Genomic DNA, 26,179 nt, shown 5'->3' with positions numbered 1-26,179 from the left:
TACCAGTGCCAGATCAATGTGGAGCCACATACATGGAGTACCAGTACCAGATCAATGTGGAGCTATATACAGGGAGTACCAGTACCAGATCAATGTGGAGCTATATACAGGGAGTACCAGTACCAGATCAATGTGGAGCTATATACAGGGAGTACCAGTACCAGATCAATGTGGAGCTATATACAGGGAGTACCAGTACCAGATCAATGTGGAGCTATATACAGGGAGTACCAGTACCAGATCAATGTGCAGAGGTACAAGGTACAAAGTGACTAGGCATCAGGATAGATAATAATAAGGTATTTGAGGTAGATATGTACATGAAGGCAGGGTAAAGTGACTCGGCATTAGGATAGATAATAATAAGGTATTTGAGGTAGATATGTACATGATGGCAGGGTAAAGTGACTAGGCATCAGGATAGATAATAATAAGGTATTTGAGGTAGAATTGTACATGAAGGCAGGGTAAAGTGACTCGGCATCAGGATAGATAATAATAAGGTATTTGTGGTAGATATGTAAATGAAGGCAGGGTAAAGTGACTAGGCATTAGGATAGATAATAATAAGGTATTTGAGGTAGATATGTACATGATGGCAGGGTAAAGTGACTAGGCATCAGGATAGATAATAATAAGGTATTTGAGGTAGAATTGTACATGAAGGCAGGGTAAAGTGACTAGGCATTAGGATAGATAATAATAAGGTATTTGTGGTAGATATGTAAATGAAGGCAGGGTAAAGTGACTCGGCATCAGGATAGATAATAATAAGGTATTTGAGGTAGATATGTAAATGAAGGCAGGCAGGGTAAAGTGACTATGCATCAGGATAGATAATAATAAGGTATTTGAGGTAGATATGTAAATGAAGGCAGGCAGGGTAAAGTGACTCGGCATCAGGATAGATAATAATAAGGTATTTGAGGTAGATATGTAAATGAAGGCAGGCAGGGTAAAGTGACTATGCATCAGGATAGATAATAATAAGGTATTTGAGGTAGATATGTAAATGAAGGCAGGCAGGGTAAAGTGACTATGCATCAGGATAGATAATAATAAGGTATTTGAGGTAGATACAGTGGCTTTGCGAAAGTATTCACCCCCTTGGCATTTTTCCTATTTTGTTGTCTTACAACCTGGAATTAAAATGGATTGTTTTAAATAAAAAAATCCTAGTTATGACGTCATGACAAATGACCTGTTATTGTCCCTTCAGTCACTGGTTGTGTTTCGTACAGTGCCAACTATGTGTAACACATAAGATATGCTTACGAACTGGAAGGAATAATAGATAACAACATATGTGGATGCTGTTAATACCCCAGCAATAGTCGTTACCAGCTGCACACTACAAAGAGTACATCCTTGTTTACCACCAAAATGACATGGCACCCTTCTCTCCAAATCGCCCATAGGGCACTGGTAAGTGCACTATATATGGAGTAGGGTATCATTTGGGACGCAGCCATGCAAAAACCAACCCCTCATACCCCAAAATAAAGACAGTGATTACAGGAGCATGTTTAATTATGGAAGAGGGATCGTGGGTTGAGGGACGGGGGCTTGCGAAAATTTTAACCCACCTTGGCATTTTTCCTATTTTGTTGCCTTACAACCTGGAATTAAAATTTAATTTTGGGGGGGGTTTGTATCATTTGATTTACACCACATGCCTACCACTTTGATGATGCAAAATATGTTTTATTGTGAAACAAACAAGAAATAAGACAAAAAAAAACAGAAAACTTGAGCGTACATAACTATTTACCCCCCCCAAATTCAACACTCTGTAGAGCCACCTTTTGCAGCAATTACAGCTGCAAGTCTAATGGGGTATGTCTCCATAAGCTTGGCACATCTAGCCACTGGGATTTTTGCCCATTCTTCAAGGCTAAACTGCTCCAGCTCCTTCAAGTCGGATGGGTTCCGCTGGTGTACAGCAATCTTTAAGTCATACGATAGATTCTCAATTGGATTGAGGTCTGGGCTTTGACTAGGCCATTCCAAGACATTTACATGTTTCCCATTAAACCACTCAAGAATTGCTTTAGCAGTATGCTTAGGGTCATTGTCCTGCTCCAGTCTCAAATTTCTGGAAGACAAACAGGTTTCCCTCAAGAATTTCACTGTATTTAGCACCATCAATCCTTCAATTCTGACCAGTTTACCAGTCCCTGCCGATGATAAACAACCCCACAGCATAACGCTGCCACCACCATGCTTCACTGTGGGGATGAGGTTCTCAGGGTGATGAGAGGTGTTGGGTTTGCGCCAGACATAGTTTTTTCCTTGATGGCCAGAAATCTAAATTTTAGTCTCATCTGACCAGAGTACCTTCTTCCATATGTTTGGGGAGTCTCCCAAATGCCTTTTGGCGAATACCAAACGTGTTTGCTTATTCTTTTCACTAAACAATGACTTTTTCTGGCCACACTTCAGTAAAGCCCAGCTCTGTGGAGTGTACAGCTTAAAGTGATCTTATGGACAGATACTCTAATCTCCTCTGTGGAGCTTTGCAGCTCCTTCAGGGTTATCTTTGGTCTCTTTGTTGCCTCTCTGATTAATGCCCTCCTTGCCTGGTCTGTGAGTTTTGGTGGGTGGCCCTCTCTTGGCAGGTTTGTTGTGGTGTCATATTCTTTACATTTTTTAATTTAGGATTTAATAGTGCTCCGTGGGATGTTTAATGATAGGGATTATATTTTTTTTTAACCCAACCCTGATCTGTACTTCTCCACAACTTTGTCGCTGACCTGTTTGGAGAGCCCCTTTGTCAAGGCGCTGTATGTACATGAAGGCATGGTAAAGTGATTAGGCATCAGAGTAGATAACAATAGTTGTAAAATAAAGACCATGTAGCAGCAGCATATGATGAGTGTAAATGTGTGCGTGTGTAAATGTGTATGTATTTGTGTTTGTGTCGTGTCGATCTGCATGTTTGTGTTATGTGTGTTTGTGTGCGTATGTAGTATACATGTATGTGAATATGTGTGGGGTTTGTGTGGGAGTGTCAATGTACTGTGTGTGAGTGAATGTGTATATGGTTTAGATATATAGTCTAGTGAGTGTGTATAAGGTCAGTGCAAGATAGAGTCAGTGCAAATAGTTTGGGTACCATTAATTGACTATTTAGCAGTTTGGCTATTTAGCAGACTTATGGCTTGGGAGCAGAAGCTGTCTCGGAGCCTGTTGGTCCGAGAGCAGATGCTTCGGTACCATTTGCCTCAGCAGTCATGTGTCACTTACACATCCCTCCCTCCTTCTCTCTCAATTCAATTCAATTGGCATTGGAAACATGTGTTAACATTGCCAAAGCAAGTGAAGTAGATATTAAACAAAAGTGAAATACACAATATACCTAAACAATAAACATTACACTCACAGAAGTTCCATATGAATAAAGACATTACAAATGTCATATTATGTACATATAAAGTGTTGTAACGATGTGCAAAAGACGTCTGCTCCCGCTCTTCCCTCCCCTGGCGCTTGAGGGCGGCAGGTTGCCCTGCATCACGCATTCCTGCCATCATTTACGCACACCTGCCTTCACTTGTCACACGCTTCAGAAATATTGGACTCACTTATCATCTGTTTATTACCTCCCCTGTATTTGTCAGTTTCCCTGCTCTGTTCCCTGCTGATGCATTGCTTGTTTTTTTTGTCTTTGTTTTCTTGTATGCTGACGCTGTTCCTGTCTCGCTCCATGTCCGTTCCTTATTAAATGTGTGACTCCCAGTACCTGCTTCGTCTCTCCAGCGTCATCACATGTGACAGAATGCAGAAGCCATGACACGAAGCATCGGGGAGTACTGGCATTCTGGTTGGTATGGTGACATCGGCTCTGGGTTGCCACCGATGGAACTGGGGGTGCCTAGCCAGCTTGTCGGGCTTTCACTCCCTGGCTGGCTCGAGAGGTTTCCTTGCCTCGGTTGGCTCGGCGGCGTTTCATCCCACGTCACTCTCCACTGGATCATCGGGCTCCCTCGCTGCAGCAGGATCAACAGGCGTCTTGCCTCAGTCAGATTGTCTGGCTTCCATGCCTCAGCCAGCTCGCCAGGCTCTCACGCTCCTGACGGTTCATTGGGCACCCACGTCCCAAACGGCTTGCCTAGCGCCCATGTCTCGGCCGGTTCACCCTGGTGGGATGCCGGGTGGCGCCCCTGGGGGGGGGGGGGTACTGTCCCGTCTGCTCCCGCTCCCCCCGGGCACTTGAAGGCGCCAGGCTTCCTTGCATCACGCATTCCTGCCATCATTTATGCACTCCTGCCTTCCCTCGTCACGCGCTTCAGCAATATTGGACTCACCTATCATCTGTTTATTACCTCCCCTGTATTTGTCAGTTTCCCTGCTCTGTTCCCTGCTGATGCATTGCTTGTTTTTTGTCTTTGTTTTCTTGTATGCTGACGCTGTTCCTGTCTCGCTCCATGTCCGTTCCTTATTAAATGTGTGACTCCCAGTACCTGCTTCGTCTCTCCAGCGTCATCACACGTGACACATACATTTGGCAGGAGGTCTCTCTCTCTCTCTCTCTCTCTCTCTCTCTCTCTCTCTCTCTCTCTCTCTCTCTCTCTCTCACTCTCTCTCATAGCTTGTCTTCTCTTGAGAGCCAGGTCTTCCAATGGTGTCCTCTATCAATATCAAGGCCATGCACACTGAGTCTGTACATAGTCAAAGCTTTCCTTCATTTTGGGTCAGTCACAGTGGTCTGGTATTCTGCCTCTGTGTACTCTCTGCTTAGGGCCAAATAACATTCCAGTTTGCTCAGTTTTTTGTTGTTGATTCTTTACAATGGTTCAAGTAATTATGTTTTTGTTTTCTCATGATTTGGTTGGGTCTAATTGTGTTGCTGTCTTGGGTCTCTGTGTTGTCTGTTTGTGTTTGTGAACAGAGTCACTGTACCAGCTGGCTGAGGATAATTTTCTCCAGGTTCACCTCTCTGTAGTTGAGGGCTTAGTCAGATTCAGATTGTGTACTATTCATGTGAACAGGGTTTCAGGTGTGATTGCAGGGTACAGTGAAACTCTTAGGCTCTGAGCTCCAACATGCAGGACCAAGTGAAATAAAATAATGAAAATTGTAATATAAAATAACAATATAAATAGCACTGTATAATATTAACTGTAGCAGTGATGAATAAATACAATGGGGGTGGGTCCATAGGGGGAGAGGGGAGCAGGTACCTGACTAGTGCTGGCTATTCAGCAGCCTGATAGTCTGAAGGTAGAAACTATTGGCCAGTCTTTCAGTTTTTGCCGTGATGCTGAGTGACTGAAGCGGAGAGAACAGGGCATGGCTTGGGTGGCTGGGGTCCCTGGTGATCTTCTTGGACTTCCTGTGACACATGTTGTTGTAGGTGTCCTGTATTGTAGGAAGTGTGCACCCAATGGTGTGTTTGGCTGCACGTGTCCCCCTCTGAAGAGCCTTGTGGTCCATGGCGTGATAGAGCCTGACAGTATGCTCTCGATGGTGCTCCTTTAGAACACTGTGAGGGGCCCTCTGGGACAGGCCATATTTCTTCAGCATCCTGAGGTTGAAGAGTCGCTGTCGTGCCTTCTTCACTACGGTGTCCTTGTGGCTAGACCATTTCAGCTTCTCTGAGACATGTCCGCAGAGGAATTTTAAATTATTGGCCGTCTCAACTGCAGCCCCATTGACGAGGATGGGGATGTGTCCAGCCTGGTTCCTTCTGAAGTCCACAATCAGAGTGACCAGAGAGATATACCTGCTGGAGCATGTGCTACAGGTGGGAGCTGCTATGGTGACCGGTGAGCTGAGATAAGGGGGGACTTTACCTAGCAGGGTCTTGTAGATGATGTTTAGGCCAAGGTAGGTCTAGTTTTTTGTGTACTCTAGGGCAACAGTGTCTAGGTGGAATTTGTATTAATAGTCCCATTTTTTGGAACATCATTATTTTGGTCTTACTGAGATTTTGCACGCCCAAATAATTTTGCACGCCCAATTTTTCAGTTTTTGATTTGTTAAAAAAAGTTTGAAATATCCAATAAATGTCGTTCCACTTCATGATTGTGTCCCACTTGTTGTTGATTCTTCACAAAAAAATACAGTTTTATATCTTTATGTTTGAAGCCTGAAATGTGGCAAAAGGTCGCAAAGTTCAAGGGGGCCGAATACTTTCGCAAGGCACTGTATCTGAACTTGTCCAATAAGAAATGCTCATTTTAGTTTTTCTTGTTTTGCTACATTGTACACCAGTGAATATGACTCTGATGTTCACCTATCCGTCTCTCTCTCCATCCCTCTCTCTATATGCTCCCTCCTACCCCTAGGCCAACTACAGGAAATTAATGGATCACATTCAGCATCACCAGCTGGATAAACTAGCAAAAATGTTGGAGAAAGGCCTCGATCCCAACTACCACGACCCAGACACTGGTGGTACGCTACACACACACGCGCGCGCGCGCACGTGCACACGCACACACACACACACACACACACACACACACACACACACACACACACACACACACACACACACACACACACACACACACACACACACACACACACACACACACACACACACACACACACACACACACACACACACACTATGATTCAATGTGATGTGTTTTGTTTTTATACAGCAGCTGCTGCTACCAAGTAAACAATGTCAGATCAATTATGGATGTCTTAGTTTACTGAGGAGAGAAATCAGATTATCAGCTCTCCTCAGATGAAAGTTTACGGCTACAGTACAATTTCTTATGTTTTTGTGCACCTCATTCTGTTGGGCGTATATATGGCGAGTTTCACGGACGAAGCCAAGTCTGGGACTAAAAAGATATTTAGATTGCCATTCTTCATTGAACATGGCGTGTAGTCCAGGACAAGGATTAAACTATGTCCAGGAAACGTACCCATAGTTCATGATGTTAATACAATAAACGCACGTTTCTGTTGAAAAAAAGCTCTATAACAGTAAACAGCATGTTGTGTGTTTGTATTGTAGAAACTCCACTGACCTTCGCTGCCCACCTGGACAATGTGGCTCAGGTCGTCGTTGTACTGAAACACGGTGGAGCACATCTTGACTTCAGATCACAAGATGGGATGACCGCTCTCCACAAAGCAGTCAGGGCAAAGAATCAGGTCACACTGAAGGTTATCCAGCACCTCTATTATTTTTTTACAGCTTATATAATAAGTTGGCCCCAATTCACTCTCCACTCCTTCCCTTCGGGCTTACCCTTTGATGTGTGCAGATCTGTAAGGTGGAAGCAATATAGTGGAAGCTCCACCAATACCGCTTCATCTGCACCCTTCAGGTCTGCAAACATGGAAGTGTTAGGGCCAAGGGATGAGATAGAGAAAGTACTGGGATCAACTGATACTCTTAGATGTTATGAACAATCTATCCCATAACACCCCACATTCAGGTGTGATAGTTGAAAACGCCCTACATAGACAGACATAACATACTGTAAAGCAATATATAGGTTCATACATGTTTATAATAAGTTATAAACCATTAAACCTGCAGGCTTTAAGTAAAGTGTTTCTCTGGGTGAAGTTTCCCCAGGATCAGCTTCCCTTTCCCCAATCCTGACCTTATCCATCAGTGGGGGAAATGCTAAACTTACCTAAGGTCAGCATCTAGAGGCAACTTCATTTCACACCTAAAGGGCTCACCCTTACCCTCGCTGTCTCTCCTCAGGCTCTACTGGAACTAGGCGCCTCCCCAGACTACAAGGACAGTCAGAGTCTGACGCCACTGTACCACACAGTCCTGGTGGGAGGAGACTCGGGTTGCTGTGAGCTCCTGCTGAGGGCCCGCGCCACAGTCTCCTGCCACGACGAGAATGGCTGGCACGAGATACACCAGGTTTCGCTGTTGTGTCTAATAATTATAATACTTTTGACTGATTGGATGTATATAGGGATTTTCCAAAGGCTCAGTGTTTTAAATGGTATTATAAACTGGGTGGTTCGAGCCCTGAATGCTGATTGGCTGACAGCCGTGGTATATCAGACCGTGTACCACGGGTATGACAAAACATTTATTTTTACTCCTCTAATTACGTTGGTAACCAGTTTGTAACAGCAATAAGGCACCTCGGGGGTTTGTGGTATTTGGCCAATATACCACGGTTAAGGGCAGTATCCAGGCACTCCGCGATGCTTCGTGCATAAGAACAGTCCTTAGCCGTGGTATATTGGCCATATACCACACCTCCTCGTGCCTTATTGCTTAATTAAAGCGAAGAGCATCAGTTCATCTGCCACCAATGTGGTCATCTCAGTGATTTAGAGGAGACCCACGTTGAAGTAGCCATCACACTTTAAAAAAAACACATTTAACCCAAGCCTTCGCTATATGGACTCTCTTGAATAAGATATCTTCTAGTTGATTATAGATGTTAGCCTTTTGATAGACCTTGGAGAAACAAGCTTTCCTAGATCATGGGGGGCATAACAACAGTAAGATGCAGTATATTTTAAAGCTCAGCTCAGCTGGTACTAGGACTGACATCTAGTGTGCAGATCAAGACACTGCATAGAATGTGTATGTCTCCAGAGTGGGTAGTCTATTCAGTAGTTCCCAAACTTTTTATATTCCTGTACCCCTTCAAACATTCAACCTCCAGCTGCGTACCCCCTCTAGCACCAGAGTCGGTGCATTCTCAAATGTTGTTTTTTGCCATCATTGTAAGCCTGCCACACACACACTATATGATACATTTTTTAAATATAGGAATGAGTGAGAGTTTTTGTCACAGGACCAGGGCACAAATAATAATAATACTCAATAATTTTACATATAAAACCTAATTTGTTCATAAAAAATGTGAATAACTCACCACATGTTAATGAGAAGGGTGTGCTTGAAAGGATGCAGATGCCTCTGTGGTGTTGGGTTGTATTGGAAAGAGTCTCAGTCTTAAATCATTTTCCACACACAGTCTGTGCCCGTATTTAGTTTTCATGCTAATGAGAGCCGAGAATCCACTCTCACATAGGTACGTGGTTGCAAAGGGCATCAGTGTCTTAACAGCGCAATTTGCCAAGGCAAGAAACTCTGAGCGAAGCCCTATCCAGAAATCTGGCAGTGGCTTCTGATTAAATTCAATTGCACCCTCAGCTCACTCAGGTGCTACGCTATATCACATTTGACATTGTCCGTAAGCTTGAGTTCATTGGCACATTAAAAAATCATACAATGATGGAAAGACCTGTGTGTTCTCCTTGTTAATGCAGACAGAAAAGAGCTCCAATTTCTTAATCCTAGCCTCAATTTTGTCCTGCACTTTGAATATAATTGCGTAGAGTCCCTGTAATCCTAGATTCAGATCATTCAGGCGAGAAAAAAACATCACCCAGATAGGCCAGTGTGAGAAACTCGTCATCATACAAGCAGTCAGACTAGTGAAAATTATGGTCAGTAAATAAACCTTTAAGCTCGTCTCTCAATTTTTTTAAATATGTCAATACTTTGCCACTTGATAACCAGCGCACTTCTGTATGTTGTAAAAGCGTTACATTGCCGCTGCCCATATCATTGCATAATGCAGAAAATACACGAGAGTTTAAAGGCCTCGCTTTAACAAAATTAACCATTTCCACTGTAGTGTCCAAAATGTCTTTCTGGCTGTCAGGCATTCCCTTGGCAGCAATAGCCTCTCGGTGGATGCTGCAGTGTACCCAAGTGGCGTTGGGAGCAACTGCTTGCGCGAGCGTTACCACTCCACTATGTCTCCCTCTCATGGCTTTTGCGCCATCAGTACAGATACCAACACATCTTGACCACCAAGTCCATTTGATGTCACACTGCTGTCCAGTACTTTAAAAGTATCCTCTCATGTTCTGGTTTCCAGTGGTTTGAAGAAGAGGATGTCTTCCTTAATTGACCCCCAATTAACGTAACAGACATGACTCATCCAGCTGTAATGCATAGAATTCACTGGCTTGTATGCGAAGTAGTATTTGTTTCAAAACATCTACCATGTCACTGGGCGCCAGGTAGCCTAGTGGTTAGAGCGTTGGACTAGTAACGGGAAGGTTGCAAGATTGAATCTCTGAGCTGACAAGGTGAAAATCTGTCGGTCTGCCCCTGAACAAGGCAGTTAACCCACTGTTCCTAGGCCGTCATTGAAAATAAGAATTTGTTCTTAACCTGTTGCGTCGCGCAATCCCGGATCCGGGATTCTATTTATAGCCTCAAGCTCATTAGCATAACGCAACGTTAACTATTCATGAAAATCGCAAATGAAATGAAATAAATATATTTGCTCTCAAGCTTAGACTTTTGTTAACAACACTGTCATCTCAGATTTTCAAAATATGCTTTTCAACCATAGCTAAACAAGCATTTGTGTAAGAGTATTGATTGCTAACATAGCTATAAGCCTAGAATTCAGCCAGCAACATTTTCACAAAAACAAGAAAATAATTCAAATAAAATCATTTACCTTTGAAGAACTTCAGATGTTTTCAATGAGGAGACTCTCAGTTAGATAGCAAATGTTCAGTTTTTCAAAAAATATTATTTGTGTAGGACAAATCGCTCTGTTTTGTTCACGTTTGGCTATGAAAAAAACCTGTATACAGTTATAGCCTCAAGCTCATTAGCATAATGTAACGTTAACGATTTCTGAAAATCGCAAATAAAATGAAAATAATGCACCTGCTCTAAAGCTTAGCCTTTTCTTAACAACACTGTCATCTCAGATTTTCAAAATATGCTTTTGAACCATCGCTATTCACTAATTTGTGTAAGAGTATGCTAAGCTAGCTTAGCATTTTGAGTAGCATTTAGCACGCAACATTTTCACAAAAACCAGATGACCAAATAAATAAAATCATTTACCTTTGAAGAGCTTCGGATGTTTTCAATGAGGAGACTTTCAGTTACATAGTAAATGTTCAGTTTTTCCTGAAAGCATCTTTGTGTAGGAGAAATCGCTCCGTTTTGTACATCACATTTGGCTACCGAAACGAACCGAAAATTCAGTCACCAACAACATCAAACTTTTTCCGAATTAACTCCATAATATCGACCGAAACATGGCAAACGTGTCAGGACCCGGTTACGAACCTGGGTCTCCGGAGTGAGAAACAGTCACTTAACCAACTGAGCCACGAATAGTCAGCAGAACCCAGAAGATGAGGCAGACACAGCAGTACTTAAGACGGTGTATTTAATAAGGTAAAAAGGAGAAGTCCTTCAATACAAAATGGCAAATCCAAAAGGTGGTAGGTATAGCACAAAAAAGCCTCAAGAGATACTCAAAAACAAAAACAGAATTCCACAAGAGCATCCACCGGAAACGACAAGAATACACAGAACACTAGGGCTGGGTGCTAACATACAAACACAGAGCACAGAACTGAGGGAAACTAAGGGTTTAAATACAATCAGGGGAAAAGAGGCACAGGTGCAAATAATAATGGGGAACAAGGGAAAAAACAAAAGGTCAAAAAGCACAATGGGGGCATCTAGTGACCAAAACCCGGAACAACCCTGGCCAAATCCTGACAAAACGTTGTTTGGAATCAATCCTCAAGGTGTTTTTTCACATATCTCTTCATTGATATATCGTTCGTGGAAGCCTGCTTTCTTCTCTGAATTCCATGGAAAAATACTTGCAGCTGAGGTTTGCGCACCAATTTTGGCGCAGGACACCGGGCGGACACCTGGTAAATGTGGTCTCTTATGGTCAATCTTCCAATGAAATGCCTACAAATACGTCACAATGCTGCAGACACCTTGTGGAAACGACAGAAAGGGCAGACTCATTCCTCTCGCATTCACAGCCATATAAGGAGACAATGGAAAACGGAGCCTCAAAAATCCTGCTCATTTCCTGGATGCCGTTTCATCTTGGTTTTGCCTGTAGCTCACGTTCTAGGGCACGCACAGAAAATATCTTTGCAGTTCTGGAAACGTCAGAGTGTTTTCTTTCCAAAGCTACCAATTATATGCATAGTCGAGCATCTTTTTGTGACAAAATATTGCGCTTAAAACGGGAACGTCTTTTTATCCAAAAATGATATAGCGCCCCTAGAGTTTCAAGAGGTTAACTGACTTGCCTAGATAAATAAAGGTTAACTAAAAACTGATGTGTCGTGAAACAGTGTTGTTTGATGGAGACATTGTCTGTAATGTTTTTGTTGGCCTTTTCCCCCAGAATTGTCCCAGACATGTCTGCGGCAGAAAGTCCTCCACAATAGTATGGGGCTTGCCTGTCCTAGCCAATCGGTAGCTCACCATATAAGATGCTTCTAGCCCCTTCTTATTAATGGTATCCTTTGCTTTTATACATGTCTTATTACTCGAAAGTCGTCTTTATTCTTGCTCAAAAACTCCTGTGGCTTTTTTTTCAAATTGTCATGTTTCGTTTCTAAATGTCTGCGCAATACTGCCCAAAGGTTTCCCGCGAGAGTGTAACTGTTAATATGACTGGATGTTAATTATTTGACTAGGCTACCTGTATTTGACATTGTGTTGTTAATTTCGCTGAACACTAGATGGTTTAATTTTATTTTTGGCAGGGAAACGAGGCTACTCAGGCGAGAAAAAAACCTCACCCGTTGGAAAATATCAATGTACTGTTTGAAAACGTAAAGAAATTATTATTATAATAATTTAATTTGAATTTTAATCCCATTTTGATTTGGCGTACCCCCGACGGCATTGTACTTACCCCTGGGGGAATGCGTATCCCAGTTTGAGAATACCTGGTCTATATATCATCCACGTGAACACAAACCAGAATAGACTTCTCTTGCCAATCAATGACTTTCTAAATGTTTGGTTGGTTATATTTTCTATGATAGTCCCAGGTTTGCCTTATGTAAGTTACTGTATGGATTGTTTGATTTTCTTTTGTTTTGACCTGGTCTTTGTGATGTCTTCTGTGTTTGTGTGTCAGGCGTGTAGATATGGACATTATTTGACATGGTCTCTGTGTTTGTGTGTCAGGCGTGTAGATATGGACATGTCCACCACCTGGAGCAGCTGTTGTTCTATGGAGCAGATATGGGTGTCATGAACGCCTCTGGAAACACGGCTCTACACATCTGTGCTCTATACAAAGAGGTAAGAGACCAGAGTTCAAATCATCAGAGCACCAGAGCACAAACCACTAGGGCGGCACGTAGCCTAGAGCGTTGGGCCAGTAACCCGAAAGATTGCTGGTCCGACTACCCAAGGTGAAAAATCTGTCGATGTGCCCTTGTGCAAGGCACTAAACTCCAGGGTTTAGCTCCAGGGGCGCCATACTGCTATGCCTGACCCTGTAAAACAACTAATTTCACTGCACATATCTGGTGTATGTAAAATAATCATCAGTCCATCTACTGTACAGAGGGGCTTTATATTGTACCATCTACTGTATAGAGGGGCTTTATATTGCAACATCTACTGTACAGAGGGGCTTTATATTGTACCATCTACTGTATAGAGGGGCTTTATATTGCAACATCTACTGTACAGAGGGGCTTTATATTGTACCATCTACTGTACAGAGGGGCTTTATATTGTACCATCTACTGTACAGAGGGGCTTTAAGTTACACCATCTACTGTACAGAGGGGCTTTATATTGTACCATCTACTGTACAGAGGGGCTTTATATTGTACCATCTACTGTACAGAGGGGCTTTATATTGTACCATCTACTGTACAGAGGGGCTTTAAGTTACACCATCTACTGTACAGAGGGGCTTTATATTGCAACATATACTGTACAGAGGGGCTTTATATTGCACCATCTACTGTACGAGGGGCTTTATATTGTACCATTACTGTACAGAGGGGCTTTAAATTACACCATCTACTGTACAGAGGGGCTTTATATTGCAACATATACTGTACAGAGGGGCTTTGTATTGCACCACCTACTGTACAGAGGGGCTTTATATTGTACCATCTACTGTACAGAGGGGCTTTAAATTACACCATCTACTGTACAGAGGGGCTTTATATTGTACCATCTACTGTACAGAGGGGCTTTATATTGTACCATCTCCTGTACAGAGGGGCTTTAAATTACACCATCTACTGTACAGAGGGGCTTTATATTGCAACATATACTGTACAGAGGGCTTTATATTGCACCATCTACTGTACAGAGGGGATTTATATTGCACCATCTACTGTACAGAGGGGCTTTATATTGCACCATCTACTGTACAGAGGGGCTTTATATTGCACCATCTACTGTACAGAGGGGATTTATATTGCACCATCTACTGTACAGAGGGGCTTTATATTGCACCATCTACTGTACAGAGGGGCTTTATATTGTACCATCTACTGTACAGAGGGGCTTTATATTGTACCATCTCCTGTACAGAGGGGCTTTAAATTACACCATCTACTGTACAGAGGGGCTTTATATTGCAACATATACTGTACAGAGGGGCTTTAAATTACACCATCTACTGTACAGAGGGGCTTTATATTGCACCATCTACTGTACAGAGGGGCTTTATATTGTACCATCTCCTGTACAGAGGGGCTTTAAATTACACCATATACTGTACAGAGGGGCTTTATATTGCACCATCTACTGTACAGAGGGGCTTTATATTGTACCATCTCCTGTACAGAGGGGCTTTAAATTACACCATCTACTGTACAGAGGGGCTTTATATTGCAACATATACTGTACAGAGGGGCTTTAAATTACACCATCTACTGTACAGAGGGGCTTTATATTGCACCATCTACTGTACAGAGGGGCTTTAAAACTTCTTCTGACTCCCCATCCCGGGTCCGGGAACGTAATCATTGCCTGACACTAATTAGCATAACGCAACGGACATAAATCTTCCTAGAAAATCTTCCTACTCATGAAAATCACAAGTGAAATATATTGGAACACAGCTTAGCCTTTTGTTAATCAGCCTGTCATCTCAGATTTTCAAAATATGCTTTACAGCCAAAGCTAGACAAGCATTTGTGTAAGTTTATCATAGACTAGCATAGCATTATGCCTTGCTAGCAGCAGGCAACCTTGTCACGAAAATCAGAAAAGCAATCAAATTAAATCGTTTACCTTTGATGAATTTCAGATGTTTTCACTCACGAGACTTCCCAAAAGATTATTTTTGTAGGCGAAATAGCTCCGTTTGTTCTTCACTTTGGCTGAGAAATCGCCCGGAAATTGCAGTCACAAAAACGTCAAAAAATATTCCAAATTAGCTCCATAATATCGACAGAAACATGGCAAACGTTGTTTATAATCAATCCTCAAGGTGTTTTTCTAATATCTATTCGATAATATATCCTTCGGAACAGTTATTTTTCCAGTAGGACCGATTGGAGTAATGGCTACCTCTGTATTTTACGCGAGAGTCACCCTGGGAGCCATCATGTGACCACTTACGCAATGTAGCCGCCTACGGCTATTCTTCAACATAAGTGCGTAAAACTACGTCACAATACTGTAGACACCTTGGGGAATACGTAGAAAGCGTAAGCTCGTTGATGGTACATTCAAAAATGAAAATACTGCCCCTAGAGTCGCAACAGGTTTTAAATTACACCATCTACTGTACAGAGGGGCTTAATATTGTACCATCTACTGTACATTGCTTTTATTATACCACTAGTACATTGTATTGGTATACTAGTGCCTTGATATACTAGTACATTGTATTGATATACTAGTACATTGTATTGATATACTAGTACATTGTATTGGTATACTAGAACATTATGTCGATTTACCAGTACATTGTATTGGTGTACTAGTACATTATAATGGTATACTAGTACTTTGAACACATCCCGGGGGAACACATTCCGGGGAACACATCCCGGGGGAACACATCCTGAGGGAACACATCCCGGGGAACACATCCTGAGGGAACACATCCCGGGGGAATACATCCTGAGGAACAAATCCCGGGGAACACACCCTGGGGGAACACATTCTGAGGGAACACATCCCGGGGGAACACATTCTGAGGGAACACATCCTGAGGGAACACATCCTGAGGGAACACATCCTGAGGGAACACATCCTGGGGGAACACATCCCGGGGGAATACATTCTGAGGGAACACATCCTGGGGGAACACATCCTGGGGGAACACATCCTGGGGGAACACATCCCGGGGGAATACATTCTGAGGGAACACATCCTGAGGGAACAAATCCTGAGGGAACACATCCTGAGGGAACAAATCCCGGGGGAACACATTCTGAGGGAACACATCCCGGGGGAATACATTCTGAGGGAATACATCCTGAGGGAATACATCCCGGGGGAATACATTCTGAGGGAATACATCCTGAGGGAATACATCCCGGGGGAATACATTCTGAGGGAACACATCCTGAGGGAACACATCCTGGGGGAACACATCCCGGGGGAACACATTCTGAGGGAACACATCCTGGGGGAACACATCCCGGGGGAATACATTCTGAGGGAATACATTCTGAGGGAACACATTCTGAGGGAATACATCCTGTCCTGGGGGAACACATTCTGAGGGAACACATCCCGGGGAACACATCCTGAGGGAACACATCCCGGGGGAATACATCCTGAGGGAACAAATCCCGGGGAACACACCCTGGGGGAACACATTCTGAGGGAACACATCCTGAGGGAACACATTCTGAGGGAATACATCCTGAGGGAACACATTCTGAGGGAATACATCCTGTCCTGGGGGAATACATTCTGAGGGAACACATTCTGAGGGAACACATCCTGTCCTGGGGGAACACATTCTGGGGGAACACATTCTGAGGGAATACATCCTGAGGGAATACATCCTGTCCTGGGGGAACACATTCTGGGGGAACACATTCTGAGGGAACACATTCTGAGGGAATACATCCTGGGGGAATACATTCTGAGGGAATACATCCTGGGGGAATACATTCTGAGGGAATACATCCCGGGGGAATACATTCTGAGGGAACACATCCCGGGGGAACACATCCTGAGGGAACACATCCCGGGAGAACACATCCCGGGGGAACACATCCTGAGGGAACACATCCCGGGAGAACACATCCCGGGGGAATACATCCTGGGGGAACACAAGACAATATGGTCTTAACATCAATGGCTTAAATGTTAATCTTTCCACTGTCATATGAATCCCAGAGCCAACAAGGCACTTAACCCTAATTGCTCTTGGGTCGCTGTTAATAACGGCTGACCGTGGCTGTGACCCCACTGTACGAGGGTGTGTTAGGGGGAGTGGGGATATCGAATAAACACATGTCCATTTCACACATGGGTGTAATACACACTACATGTTTGAAACAGGACAAATACAAGCACTCACCAAATAATAATAATTATACACACACACACATTTGTAAGATGGTGATTTGAACATGGGAAGTGTGTGTGAAATATCTCTCCGGTTGTCTGTAGGGGTCACTGCTCCCATTAGCTATGGCATAGATCATTAAGCCTTTCTACACACTGTGCTCTCTCTGCTACAATTATTATAGAGATTATAGAGAGAGAGAGAGAGAGTGTGTGTGAGAGAGAGAGACAGGGAGGGATAACTTCCTCTCTCTGGGTTTGCTGTTGTGTAATCTCTTCCCTCGACTGCTCTGCTCCTACAGGCTGGGTTTATTTCCCTGGCTTTCTGATTAGATGCCCTTTTGCATGACAGCTTTAGTGTGATCTAATGACTACAATGACAGCCACTAGGAGGAATGAACTTCACTGATTTAACCTTTTTGAATATCAGTCTGATTTGTGTGGGTTGGGGCTTGTACACGTAATATTATTATTGTAGATATCTGCCATATACTAGTGGCAGTAGAATTTAATAAGAGCAAGTAGGAGGAGGATGAGCTCGAACATTGGTGTGTGTGTGTGTGTGTGTGTGTGTGTGTGTGTGTGTGTGTGTGTGTGTGTGTGTGTGTGTGTGTGTGTGTGTGTGTGTGTGTGTGTGTGTGTGTGTGTGTGTGTGTGTGTGTGTGTGTGTGTGTGTGTAGGCACTGTGTGTATGTATGTGTGTATGAGCAAGCACTGTTTGTGCATGGGCGTGTGCATGCGTGTGTGCCTGACTGTATGTGTGTGTGAGGGCCCGCGCGCCTGTATGTGTGTGTTCACATGCACGTGAATGTGTGTGTGTGTGTTTGCAGTGGTGTTTCCGTGGGTGGGCTGCTGAATCCAGCTAACAGCAGGCTGAGGCGGGCTGCAGTGCCACAGACAGTTACCAGAAGCTGATTCTCTCTTGATTTTCTCACCGAGCTTCACACTACATGTTTTCACTGCACTGAGATCCTTTTTGGAGAGCTGAGGGAGAGGCCTTGCTTTACCTGGAACATAGACAAGGGCATCATCAGACTTTACCTGGAACATAGACAAGGCATCATCAGACTTTACCTGGAACATAGACAAGGCATCATCAGACTTTACCTGGAACATAGACAAGTCATCATCAGACTTTACCTGGAACATAGACAAGTCATCATCAGACTTTACCTGGAACATAGACAAGGCATCATCAGACTTTACCTGGAACATAGACAAGGCATCATCAGACTTTACCTGGAACATAGACAAGGCATCATCAGACACACAGGACAGGGTGAGCTCTAGCTCCAGCAATGATACGTTCTGGAATGTTCTGGATTCACTTAAATTCCAGAATGTTCTGGATTAGTTGATGGAATGTTTAGTTCAGGAATGTTCTAGAATCGGTGCTAGATTAGTTGATGGATTGTTCAGTTCTGGAATGTTCTAGAATCAGAGCTAGAATAGTTGATGGAATGTTCAGTTCTGGAATGTTCTAGAATCAGAGCTAAATTAGTTGATGGATTGTTCAGTTCTGGAATGTTCTAGAGTCAGAGCTAGAATAGTTTCTGGAATGTTCAGTTCTGGAATGTTCTAGAATCACTTAAGTTATAGAATGTTCTGGAATCAGTTCTAGATTAGTAGATGGAATGTTCAGTTCTGGAATGTTCTAGAATCGGTGCTAGATCAGTTGATGGAATGGAATGCTTGATCAAGATGGTTTTCTGGTTTTCTCTCTCGTTAAAGGGGTTCAGAGAATTACAGAGTAATAACAAACAGTAGCAGGCAGCAGAGAGAGAGAGGAAGAGCGAGAGAGAGAGTGAAAGAGAGAGAGAAAGAGAGAGAGAGAGAGAGAGAGAGAGAGAGAGAGAGGGAGACAAAGAGGCAGATAGAGAGGGAGAGAGAGAGGAAGACAGAGTTTGTTTATTTCACTTTTGTATATTATCTACCTCACTTGCTTTGGCAATGTTATCATATGTTTCCCATGCCAATAAAGCCCCTTGAATTGAATTGAATTGAATTGACAGAGAGGGAGACAGAGAGAGCAATGGAGTTGAAATAAATGAGGTCCTGGTCTTACTCTGTTCCCCCTTCTCTTTTCCTTTGGTCCTCCCTAAGGAACACTGTGCCAGAGTACTGCTTGTTCGTGGTGCCAACAAGGAAGTGAAGAACTACAGAAGCCAGACACCATTCCAGGTATGGACTGACTCACACCTCTAAAATGTACTGCTCACAGTACAGGCTTGCTGTAAAATGTAGATCACTACATTCCATTCTCCATACTAGCATGCCACTTGCAATGCATACCCAATCCATTGCTTCGTTCTTCAAAGTGGTATGGTATATAACGGTCATTCATTAAGCTTCTCAGATGAATTACATCAGTAGAGAGCTACATGTGTAGTATTTTAATTTGAGCCAGTTTTCAACAGCAGGAAAATAATCCTGCAACAACAGGAAATGTGAATTATTATGTGGATTATAATTAATGGACATTTTTTTGTAGGGGTTGATACATTTTTCTTTAGGGGCAAATAAAGTCTGACATTTTAAAGTGGAAATGACCGACTTTACAAGCCTTTTTAAACCTTGAATACACTACAAATTTGCATTTCTCAGCATCAAAAGAGATCCTACATCTGTAGTGTAGTATGTGATACCTTTAGATGCTTGTAGTGGTGAAGCTTCATAACATTGCAACCCTTCCTTTTGTTTCTTTGCAGTAGTATTTTGGCAAGCAGATCAGTCTCCATCTGTGTGTTTTCAGTCGAGTCTTGTTCACGTGTGGTTTTAAAAGGGAAAAGCAAGATTGTACACACAGAATGAGCGTATTTTTAGGTTGTTAAACAAAGCTGTTTTAGAGTCAATGGTTCCTTATTTGGCAGGCTTTTATGTAAGACATCCCTCTCTCTGAACAAACAGTCAATGGTTCTGGGAGAAATGTTCATGTTTATTTTAATTTTATTTTACCTTTATTTATCTGGGCAAGTCAGTTATTTTCAATGACGGCCTAGGGTTAACTGCCTGTTCAGGGGCAGAACGACAGATTTGTACCTTGTCAGCTCAGGGATTTGAACTTGCAACCTTTCAGTTACTAGTCCAACGCTCTAACCACTAGGCTACCCTGCCGCATGTGTCAGCATTCCACAGTGTTCTGAACTCCAACTACCAATTAGTCATAATGGAGGTGTGATGCATTTAGGGAGCTGAAGTCAAAAGGGGTATGGATACTGAATAGCTTCCTAGCTGTAGTTGACTGTATTTTCTCCTTTTCCTATTCATCATCCCTACCCTGTTAACCATCATCTTTTCATGCAGATAATTTCATATCCCACAAATAATGAAATTGTTTTGACCCATTTGTTATTGGCAGCAGGTCAACACAGCTGCTATTGAAATAACAACTACTGCACAGAGGTTCATTATTATCAAGCACATAAATCATTTTTATTCCGTGAAAGAGTCTCCCTTTGTGACGTGTTTATGGTTCAAAGTTGAACATCTTCCACCAAATCTCCTCTTTACCTCCTCATGCTCTCGTAGCAGTCTGACATCTAAACTCCTCTGCTTTAGTCTGAGCTCCTCAGTTACTCTAAACTCCTCTGCTTTAGTCTGAGCTCCTCAGTTACTCTAAACTCCTCTGCTTTAGTCTGAGCTCCTCAGTTACTCTAAACTCCTCTGCTTTAGTCTGAGCTCCTCAGTTACTCTAAACTCCTTTGCTTTAGTCTGAGCTCCTCAGTTATTCTAAACTCCTCTGCTTTAGTCTGAGCTCCTCAGTTACTCTAAACTCCTCTGCTTTAGTCTGAGCTCCTCAGTTACTCTAAACTCCTCTACTTTAGTCTGAGCTCCTCAGTTACTCTAAGCTCCTTTGCTTTAGTCTGAGCTCCTCAGTTACTCTAAACTCCTCTGCTTTAGTCTGAGCTCCTCAGTTACTCTAAACTCCTCTGCTTTAGTCTGAGCTCCTCAGTTACTCTAAACTCCTCTGCTTTAGTCTGAGCTCCTCAGTTACTCTAAACTCCTCTGCTTTAGTCTGAGCTCCTCAGTTACTCTAAACTCCTCTGCTTTAGTCTGAGCTCCTCAGTTACTCTAAACTCCTCTGCTTTAGTCTGAGCTCCTCAGTTACTCTAAACTCCTCTGCTTTAGTCTGAACTCCTCAGTTACTCTAAACTTCTCTGCTTTAGTCTGAGCTCCTCAGTTACTCTAAACTCCTCTGCTTTAGTCTGAGCTCCTCAGTTACTCTAAACTCCTCTGCTTTAGTCTGAGCTCCTCAGTTACTCTAAACTCCTCTGCTTTAGTCTGAGCTCCTCAGTTACTCTAAACTCCTCTGCTTTAGTCTGAGCTCCTCAGTTACTCTAAACTCCTCTGCTTTAGTCTGAGCTCCTCAGTTACTCTAAACTCCTCTGCTTTAGTCTGAGCTCCTCAGTTACTCTAAACTTCTCTGCTTTAGTCTGAGCTCCTCAGTTACTCTAAACTCCTCTGCTTTAGTCTGAGCTCCTCAGTTACTCTAAACTCCTCTGCTTTAGTCTGAGCTCCTCAGTTACTCTAAACTCCTCTGCTTTAGTCTGAGCTCCTCAGTTACTCTAAACTCCTCTGCTTTAGTCTGAGCTCCTCAGTTACTCTAAACTCCTCTGCTTTAGTCTGAGCTCCTCAGTTACTCTAAACTCCTCTGCTTTAGTCTGAGCTCCTCAGTTACTCTAAACTCCTCTGCTTTAGTCTGAGCTCCTCAGTTACTCTAAACTCCTCTGCTTTAGTCTGAACTCCTCAGTTACTCTAAACTCCTCTGCTTTAGTCTGAACTCCTCAGTTACTCTAAACTCCTCTGCTTTAGTCTGAACTCCTCAGTTAGTCTAAACTCCTTTGCTTTAGTCTGAGCTCCTCAGTTATTCTAAACTCCTTTGCTTTAGTCTGATCCCCAGCTGAGCCAACTGTCTTCTCTTGCATCATGTAGGAGTCAGTGGAGTGATGCTGTTTATATAATGTACACTTCCCCTGAGTGCTGATGCATCCTCTAATTCTCTCTATTATTCATCCATCCCTTCACACTTAAAATACTTTAAATAAAATGATGTTTCCTGCCTCAATTACTCTTTAATTACAGCTCATTTGAAGGGGGCCATAAACCGCATTCACCTCATCCAATCAAATTCTGATTAAGTTTGCCCAGTTAGGCAGCCATCTGCTGACTGATGGTGGCAAATTAAGTGCTGAGACTCAGCATGTGCCCTAAATGGCACCCTATTCCCTATATAGTGCACTATGGGCCCTGGTCACAAGTAGTGCACTATAGAGGGAATAGAGTGCCATTTGGGATATACACACTGATTCAGAGGAAATTGAAGCACTTCAATTCGTGCTCCTCTTTCCTGACCCACTTTCATCCCAACATCACGTCCTGTCTCACTTCTAGTACACCCAGACATCATACTTCACTTCACCTCAGTATGGTTAGGGACCAGGTAAACCTTCCCTGGATCAAATCCTTCCTTCCTCATGCCCCTCTCTACTGCCCTCTCTCTCTATCTCTCTCTCTCTCTCTCTCTCTCTTTTCAATTCAATTTCAATTCAAGGGGCTTTATTGGTATTGGAAACATTTGTGACTCACTACCTGGATTCGGTCTTATGTAGCAAAATTTGAAATTGTGTTTTTTACATTGGATAAAAGTAGAGACTCAGAGCTGCAAAATGATATTGTATACACTGCATTTTAGCTAATGAGCCAGCCAGCTACCATTAGCTTGTTAAACAACAATGAACGTATTTCCAAAATCATGTTGTTACCACCCTGCATGAATCTGCTGCGAGCTAACCAACCAGGTTCAATGTTAGTTAGCTAACATTAGGCTCTAACTAGCAAAGCAAGTGGATCTGGGATACGAATAATAACTTCATACACGTAACGTTAGCCAGGTGAGCCAGCCAGCTAATGTTAGCTAGCTAGCTAACAGTATGTTTTAGCTTGAAATCAAATCCACTTTCTGTCAAAATTAGAAATGTGTAATATCTGAAAATATAGCTAGCTAAAGCTAGACTATCTTACTCATTTACATCATTATGCATGATGGACGCGTCCCCCTGTCACGGATGCCTTGCCACGATTGCCCTTAATTTGAAGATGTAATCCGGAGACAGGAGTTTTCTCCATCTCTTTAGCTATCATACTCTAATTACACTGATTTCAAAACTCGATCCTCCAGAAAGTGGAGAGTAACATTCATGCAGCTCCAATACACAATACATTTTTTTTAAATCAGCGTTCGACAGGATTACCAACACAGATTGACCAGCTGAAATAGACAGAAGCCCTCTATATGGCAGACCAATCCGAAGTCCTCTCTCGGCATGTCCAACCCACTCATTATCTCAGCCAATCATGGCCAGTGTGAAGGTTGCTGACTTTTTCTGTGTCTTAATGAACAAGGCTCGTAATTTAACAATATTATTGCACACAAGTTTGTTATTAAGGCACATGAAAGTTCCCATGTTCCAGAAGGCATTTCTGCCCAAAAAACATATATTTTTTTTAAACGTTAAAATGGCTCTCCTGTGGAGTCGTGACGACATACGCCTAGTTTCCTGAAACGGGTCACATATGTTTGCATTGACAAAGCAAGTGAAATGGATAAACAAAAATGAAATAAACAATGAAAAGAATAAAGATGTCATATTATTCAAATGTCATATTATGTCTATATACAGTGTTGTAAAGTAAAAAAGGGAAAATAAATAAATGTAAGCAGTTGATGTTATTCTTCAATAACACAGACCCCAAAGCAAATTAGGGGGAGAAAAATATATGAATTCATAGAAAACAAATCATAGTTGTTATGCTGGAAAGTGGATGGTAGATGTTTATTCTTCCCTGTTCTCAGTGTTTTCTCTGCTGAACAAAGAGAAAGGATGTAGTTTATACCCAAGCTTAGCCTGTGGTTGACCAATTAGAATTCCTTGCAGCAAAATTAGGCCAATGGTTGAATACTAAGTATCCCATTTCAGGCTCAATGTATAGACAATTTGGTCCAATGAGAACTTGCCACATGTAGCTGTGAGTCCAGGACTGGAACCCCTTCACAGATTCTAAACAGATGTTGAACTGAAAAACAACCCATGTCCGTGACCCATTAATCTTCAGTTCCCCATTACTCGAAAAATGTCCATTGATCGTTTATTCCCCGCGTTGTGTATTTATCTTTGAATATTGTTACATAAACATAAATATGGGTTGTATTTACAATGGTGTTTGTTCTTCACTGGTTGCCATTTTCTTGTGGCAACAGGTCACAAATATTGCTGCTGTGATGGCACACTGTGGTATTTGACCCAATAGATAAGTTTATCAAAATCTGTGGTGCAACGTGGTGTTGGTGGATGGAGCGAGACATGATGTCCCAGATGTGCTCAATTGGAATCAGGTCTGGGGAACGGGCGGGCCAGTCTATAGCATCAATGCCTTCCTCTTGCAGGAACTGCTGACACACTCCAGCCACATGAGGTCTAGCATTGTCTTGCATTAGGAGGACCCCAGGGCCAACCGCACCAGCATATGGTCTCACAAGGGGTCTGGGGATCTCATCTCGGTACCTAATGGCAGTCAGGCTACCTCTGGCAAGCACATGGAGGGCTGTGCGGCCCCCCAAAGAAATGCCACCCCACACCATGACTGACCCACCGCCAAACCGGTCATGCTGGAGGATGTTGCAGGCAGCAGAACATTCTCCACGGCGTCTCCAGACTCTGTCACGTCTGGCACATGTGCTCAGTGTGAACCTGCTTTCATCTGTGAAGAGCACAGGGCGCCAGTGGCGAATTTGCCAATCTTGGTGTTCTCTGACAGATGCCAAACGTCCTGCACGTTGTTGGGCTGTAAGCACAACCCCCACCTGTGGACGTCGGGCCCTCATACCACCCTCATGGAGTCTGTTTCTGACCGTTTGACCAGACACATGTACATTTGTGGCCTGCTGGAGGTCATTTTGCAGGGCTCTGGCAGTGCTCCACCTGCACCTCCTTGCACAAAGGCGGAGGTAGCGGTCCTGCTGCTGGGTTGTTGCCCTCCTACGGCCTCCTCCACATCTCCTGATGTACTGGCCTGTCTCCTGGTAGCGCCTCCATGCTCTGGACACTACGCTGACAGACACAGCAAACCTTCTTGCCACAGCTCGCATTGATGTGCCATCCTGGATGAGCTGCACTACCTTGAGTTGAGTTTATTTTTATTTTTACAGGGACAGTGCACATTAATCAACGTTTCAGTAAAAGTGCCGGTTTTAGCCAGCCGGCTAATTTTCAACCGCAGGCCCTGGGCAGGTTATTAAAAACAATTACAATATAGACAATAGCAACATAGAACAAGCAAGACATAGCAACATAGGACAAGCAAGACATAGTATACAGACAGAGCAACATAGGACAAGCAAGATGTAGCATACAGACAGAGCAACATAGAACAAAAAGCAGCAAGACAAAATTCATAAAAGCAACAAAGTGTTTCCACACCTCACAAGCTACAGACAACAGACAACATGGAAAGCGGCAACACACATCTAGGGACCATGTTCACAAATCTGATTGACCTTTAGCCATGTCTTCAAGCATTTTGTGAAAGTGTGATATGTGGTGCAGTTATGTGTGTCTGATGGCAGTGTATTCCAGACATGGGAAGCTCTCACAGAGAATGCAGATTTACTAAAGGTGCTTTTCCTTAGGGGAACTATACAGTCACCTCTCATGGCAGACCTTGTGGATCTGCTGCCATATGTCTGGGTTTTCTGTTTAACCAAAATATTGAGTGGAGGGGGAGCCAGGCCATTAAGGATCTTGAATACAAGACATGCGTCGGTGTATTGCACAAGGTTTTCCCAACTCAAGAGCTCATGCTTTCCAAGGATGTGACAAAGATGATGGCTATTGGGCTTCCTATCAAGCATTTTGA

At 43.1% G+C, this 26,179-nt stretch overlaps 1 protein-coding gene across 1 annotated transcript in view; it reads left to right on the top strand.

Annotated features, from left to right (window-relative positions):
- Nucleotides 1-26,179, top strand: part of LOC135509012 (SH3 and multiple ankyrin repeat domains protein 2-like) — a 154,207-nt gene that overhangs the window by 9,949 nt on the left and 118,079 nt on the right. Inside the window, exons 4-8 of the mRNA XM_064929296.1 lie at nucleotides 6,291-6,399; nucleotides 6,977-7,128; nucleotides 7,682-7,849; nucleotides 12,947-13,063; nucleotides 19,370-19,447. Coding sequence (XP_064785368.1) covers nucleotides 6,291-6,399; nucleotides 6,977-7,128; nucleotides 7,682-7,849; nucleotides 12,947-13,063; nucleotides 19,370-19,447 — 624 coding nt within the window. The remainder of the gene's footprint in view (nucleotides 1-6,290; nucleotides 6,400-6,976; nucleotides 7,129-7,681; nucleotides 7,850-12,946; nucleotides 13,064-19,369; nucleotides 19,448-26,179) is intronic.

This window comes from Oncorhynchus masou, chromosome 22, assembly GCF_036934945.1.
Source record: "Oncorhynchus masou masou isolate Uvic2021 chromosome 22, UVic_Omas_1.1, whole genome shotgun sequence".
In the NCBI taxonomy this organism is placed as follows: Eukaryota; Metazoa; Chordata; class Actinopteri; order Salmoniformes; family Salmonidae; genus Oncorhynchus; species Oncorhynchus masou.
This window is presented reverse-complemented; position numbering and strand designations above follow the sequence as displayed.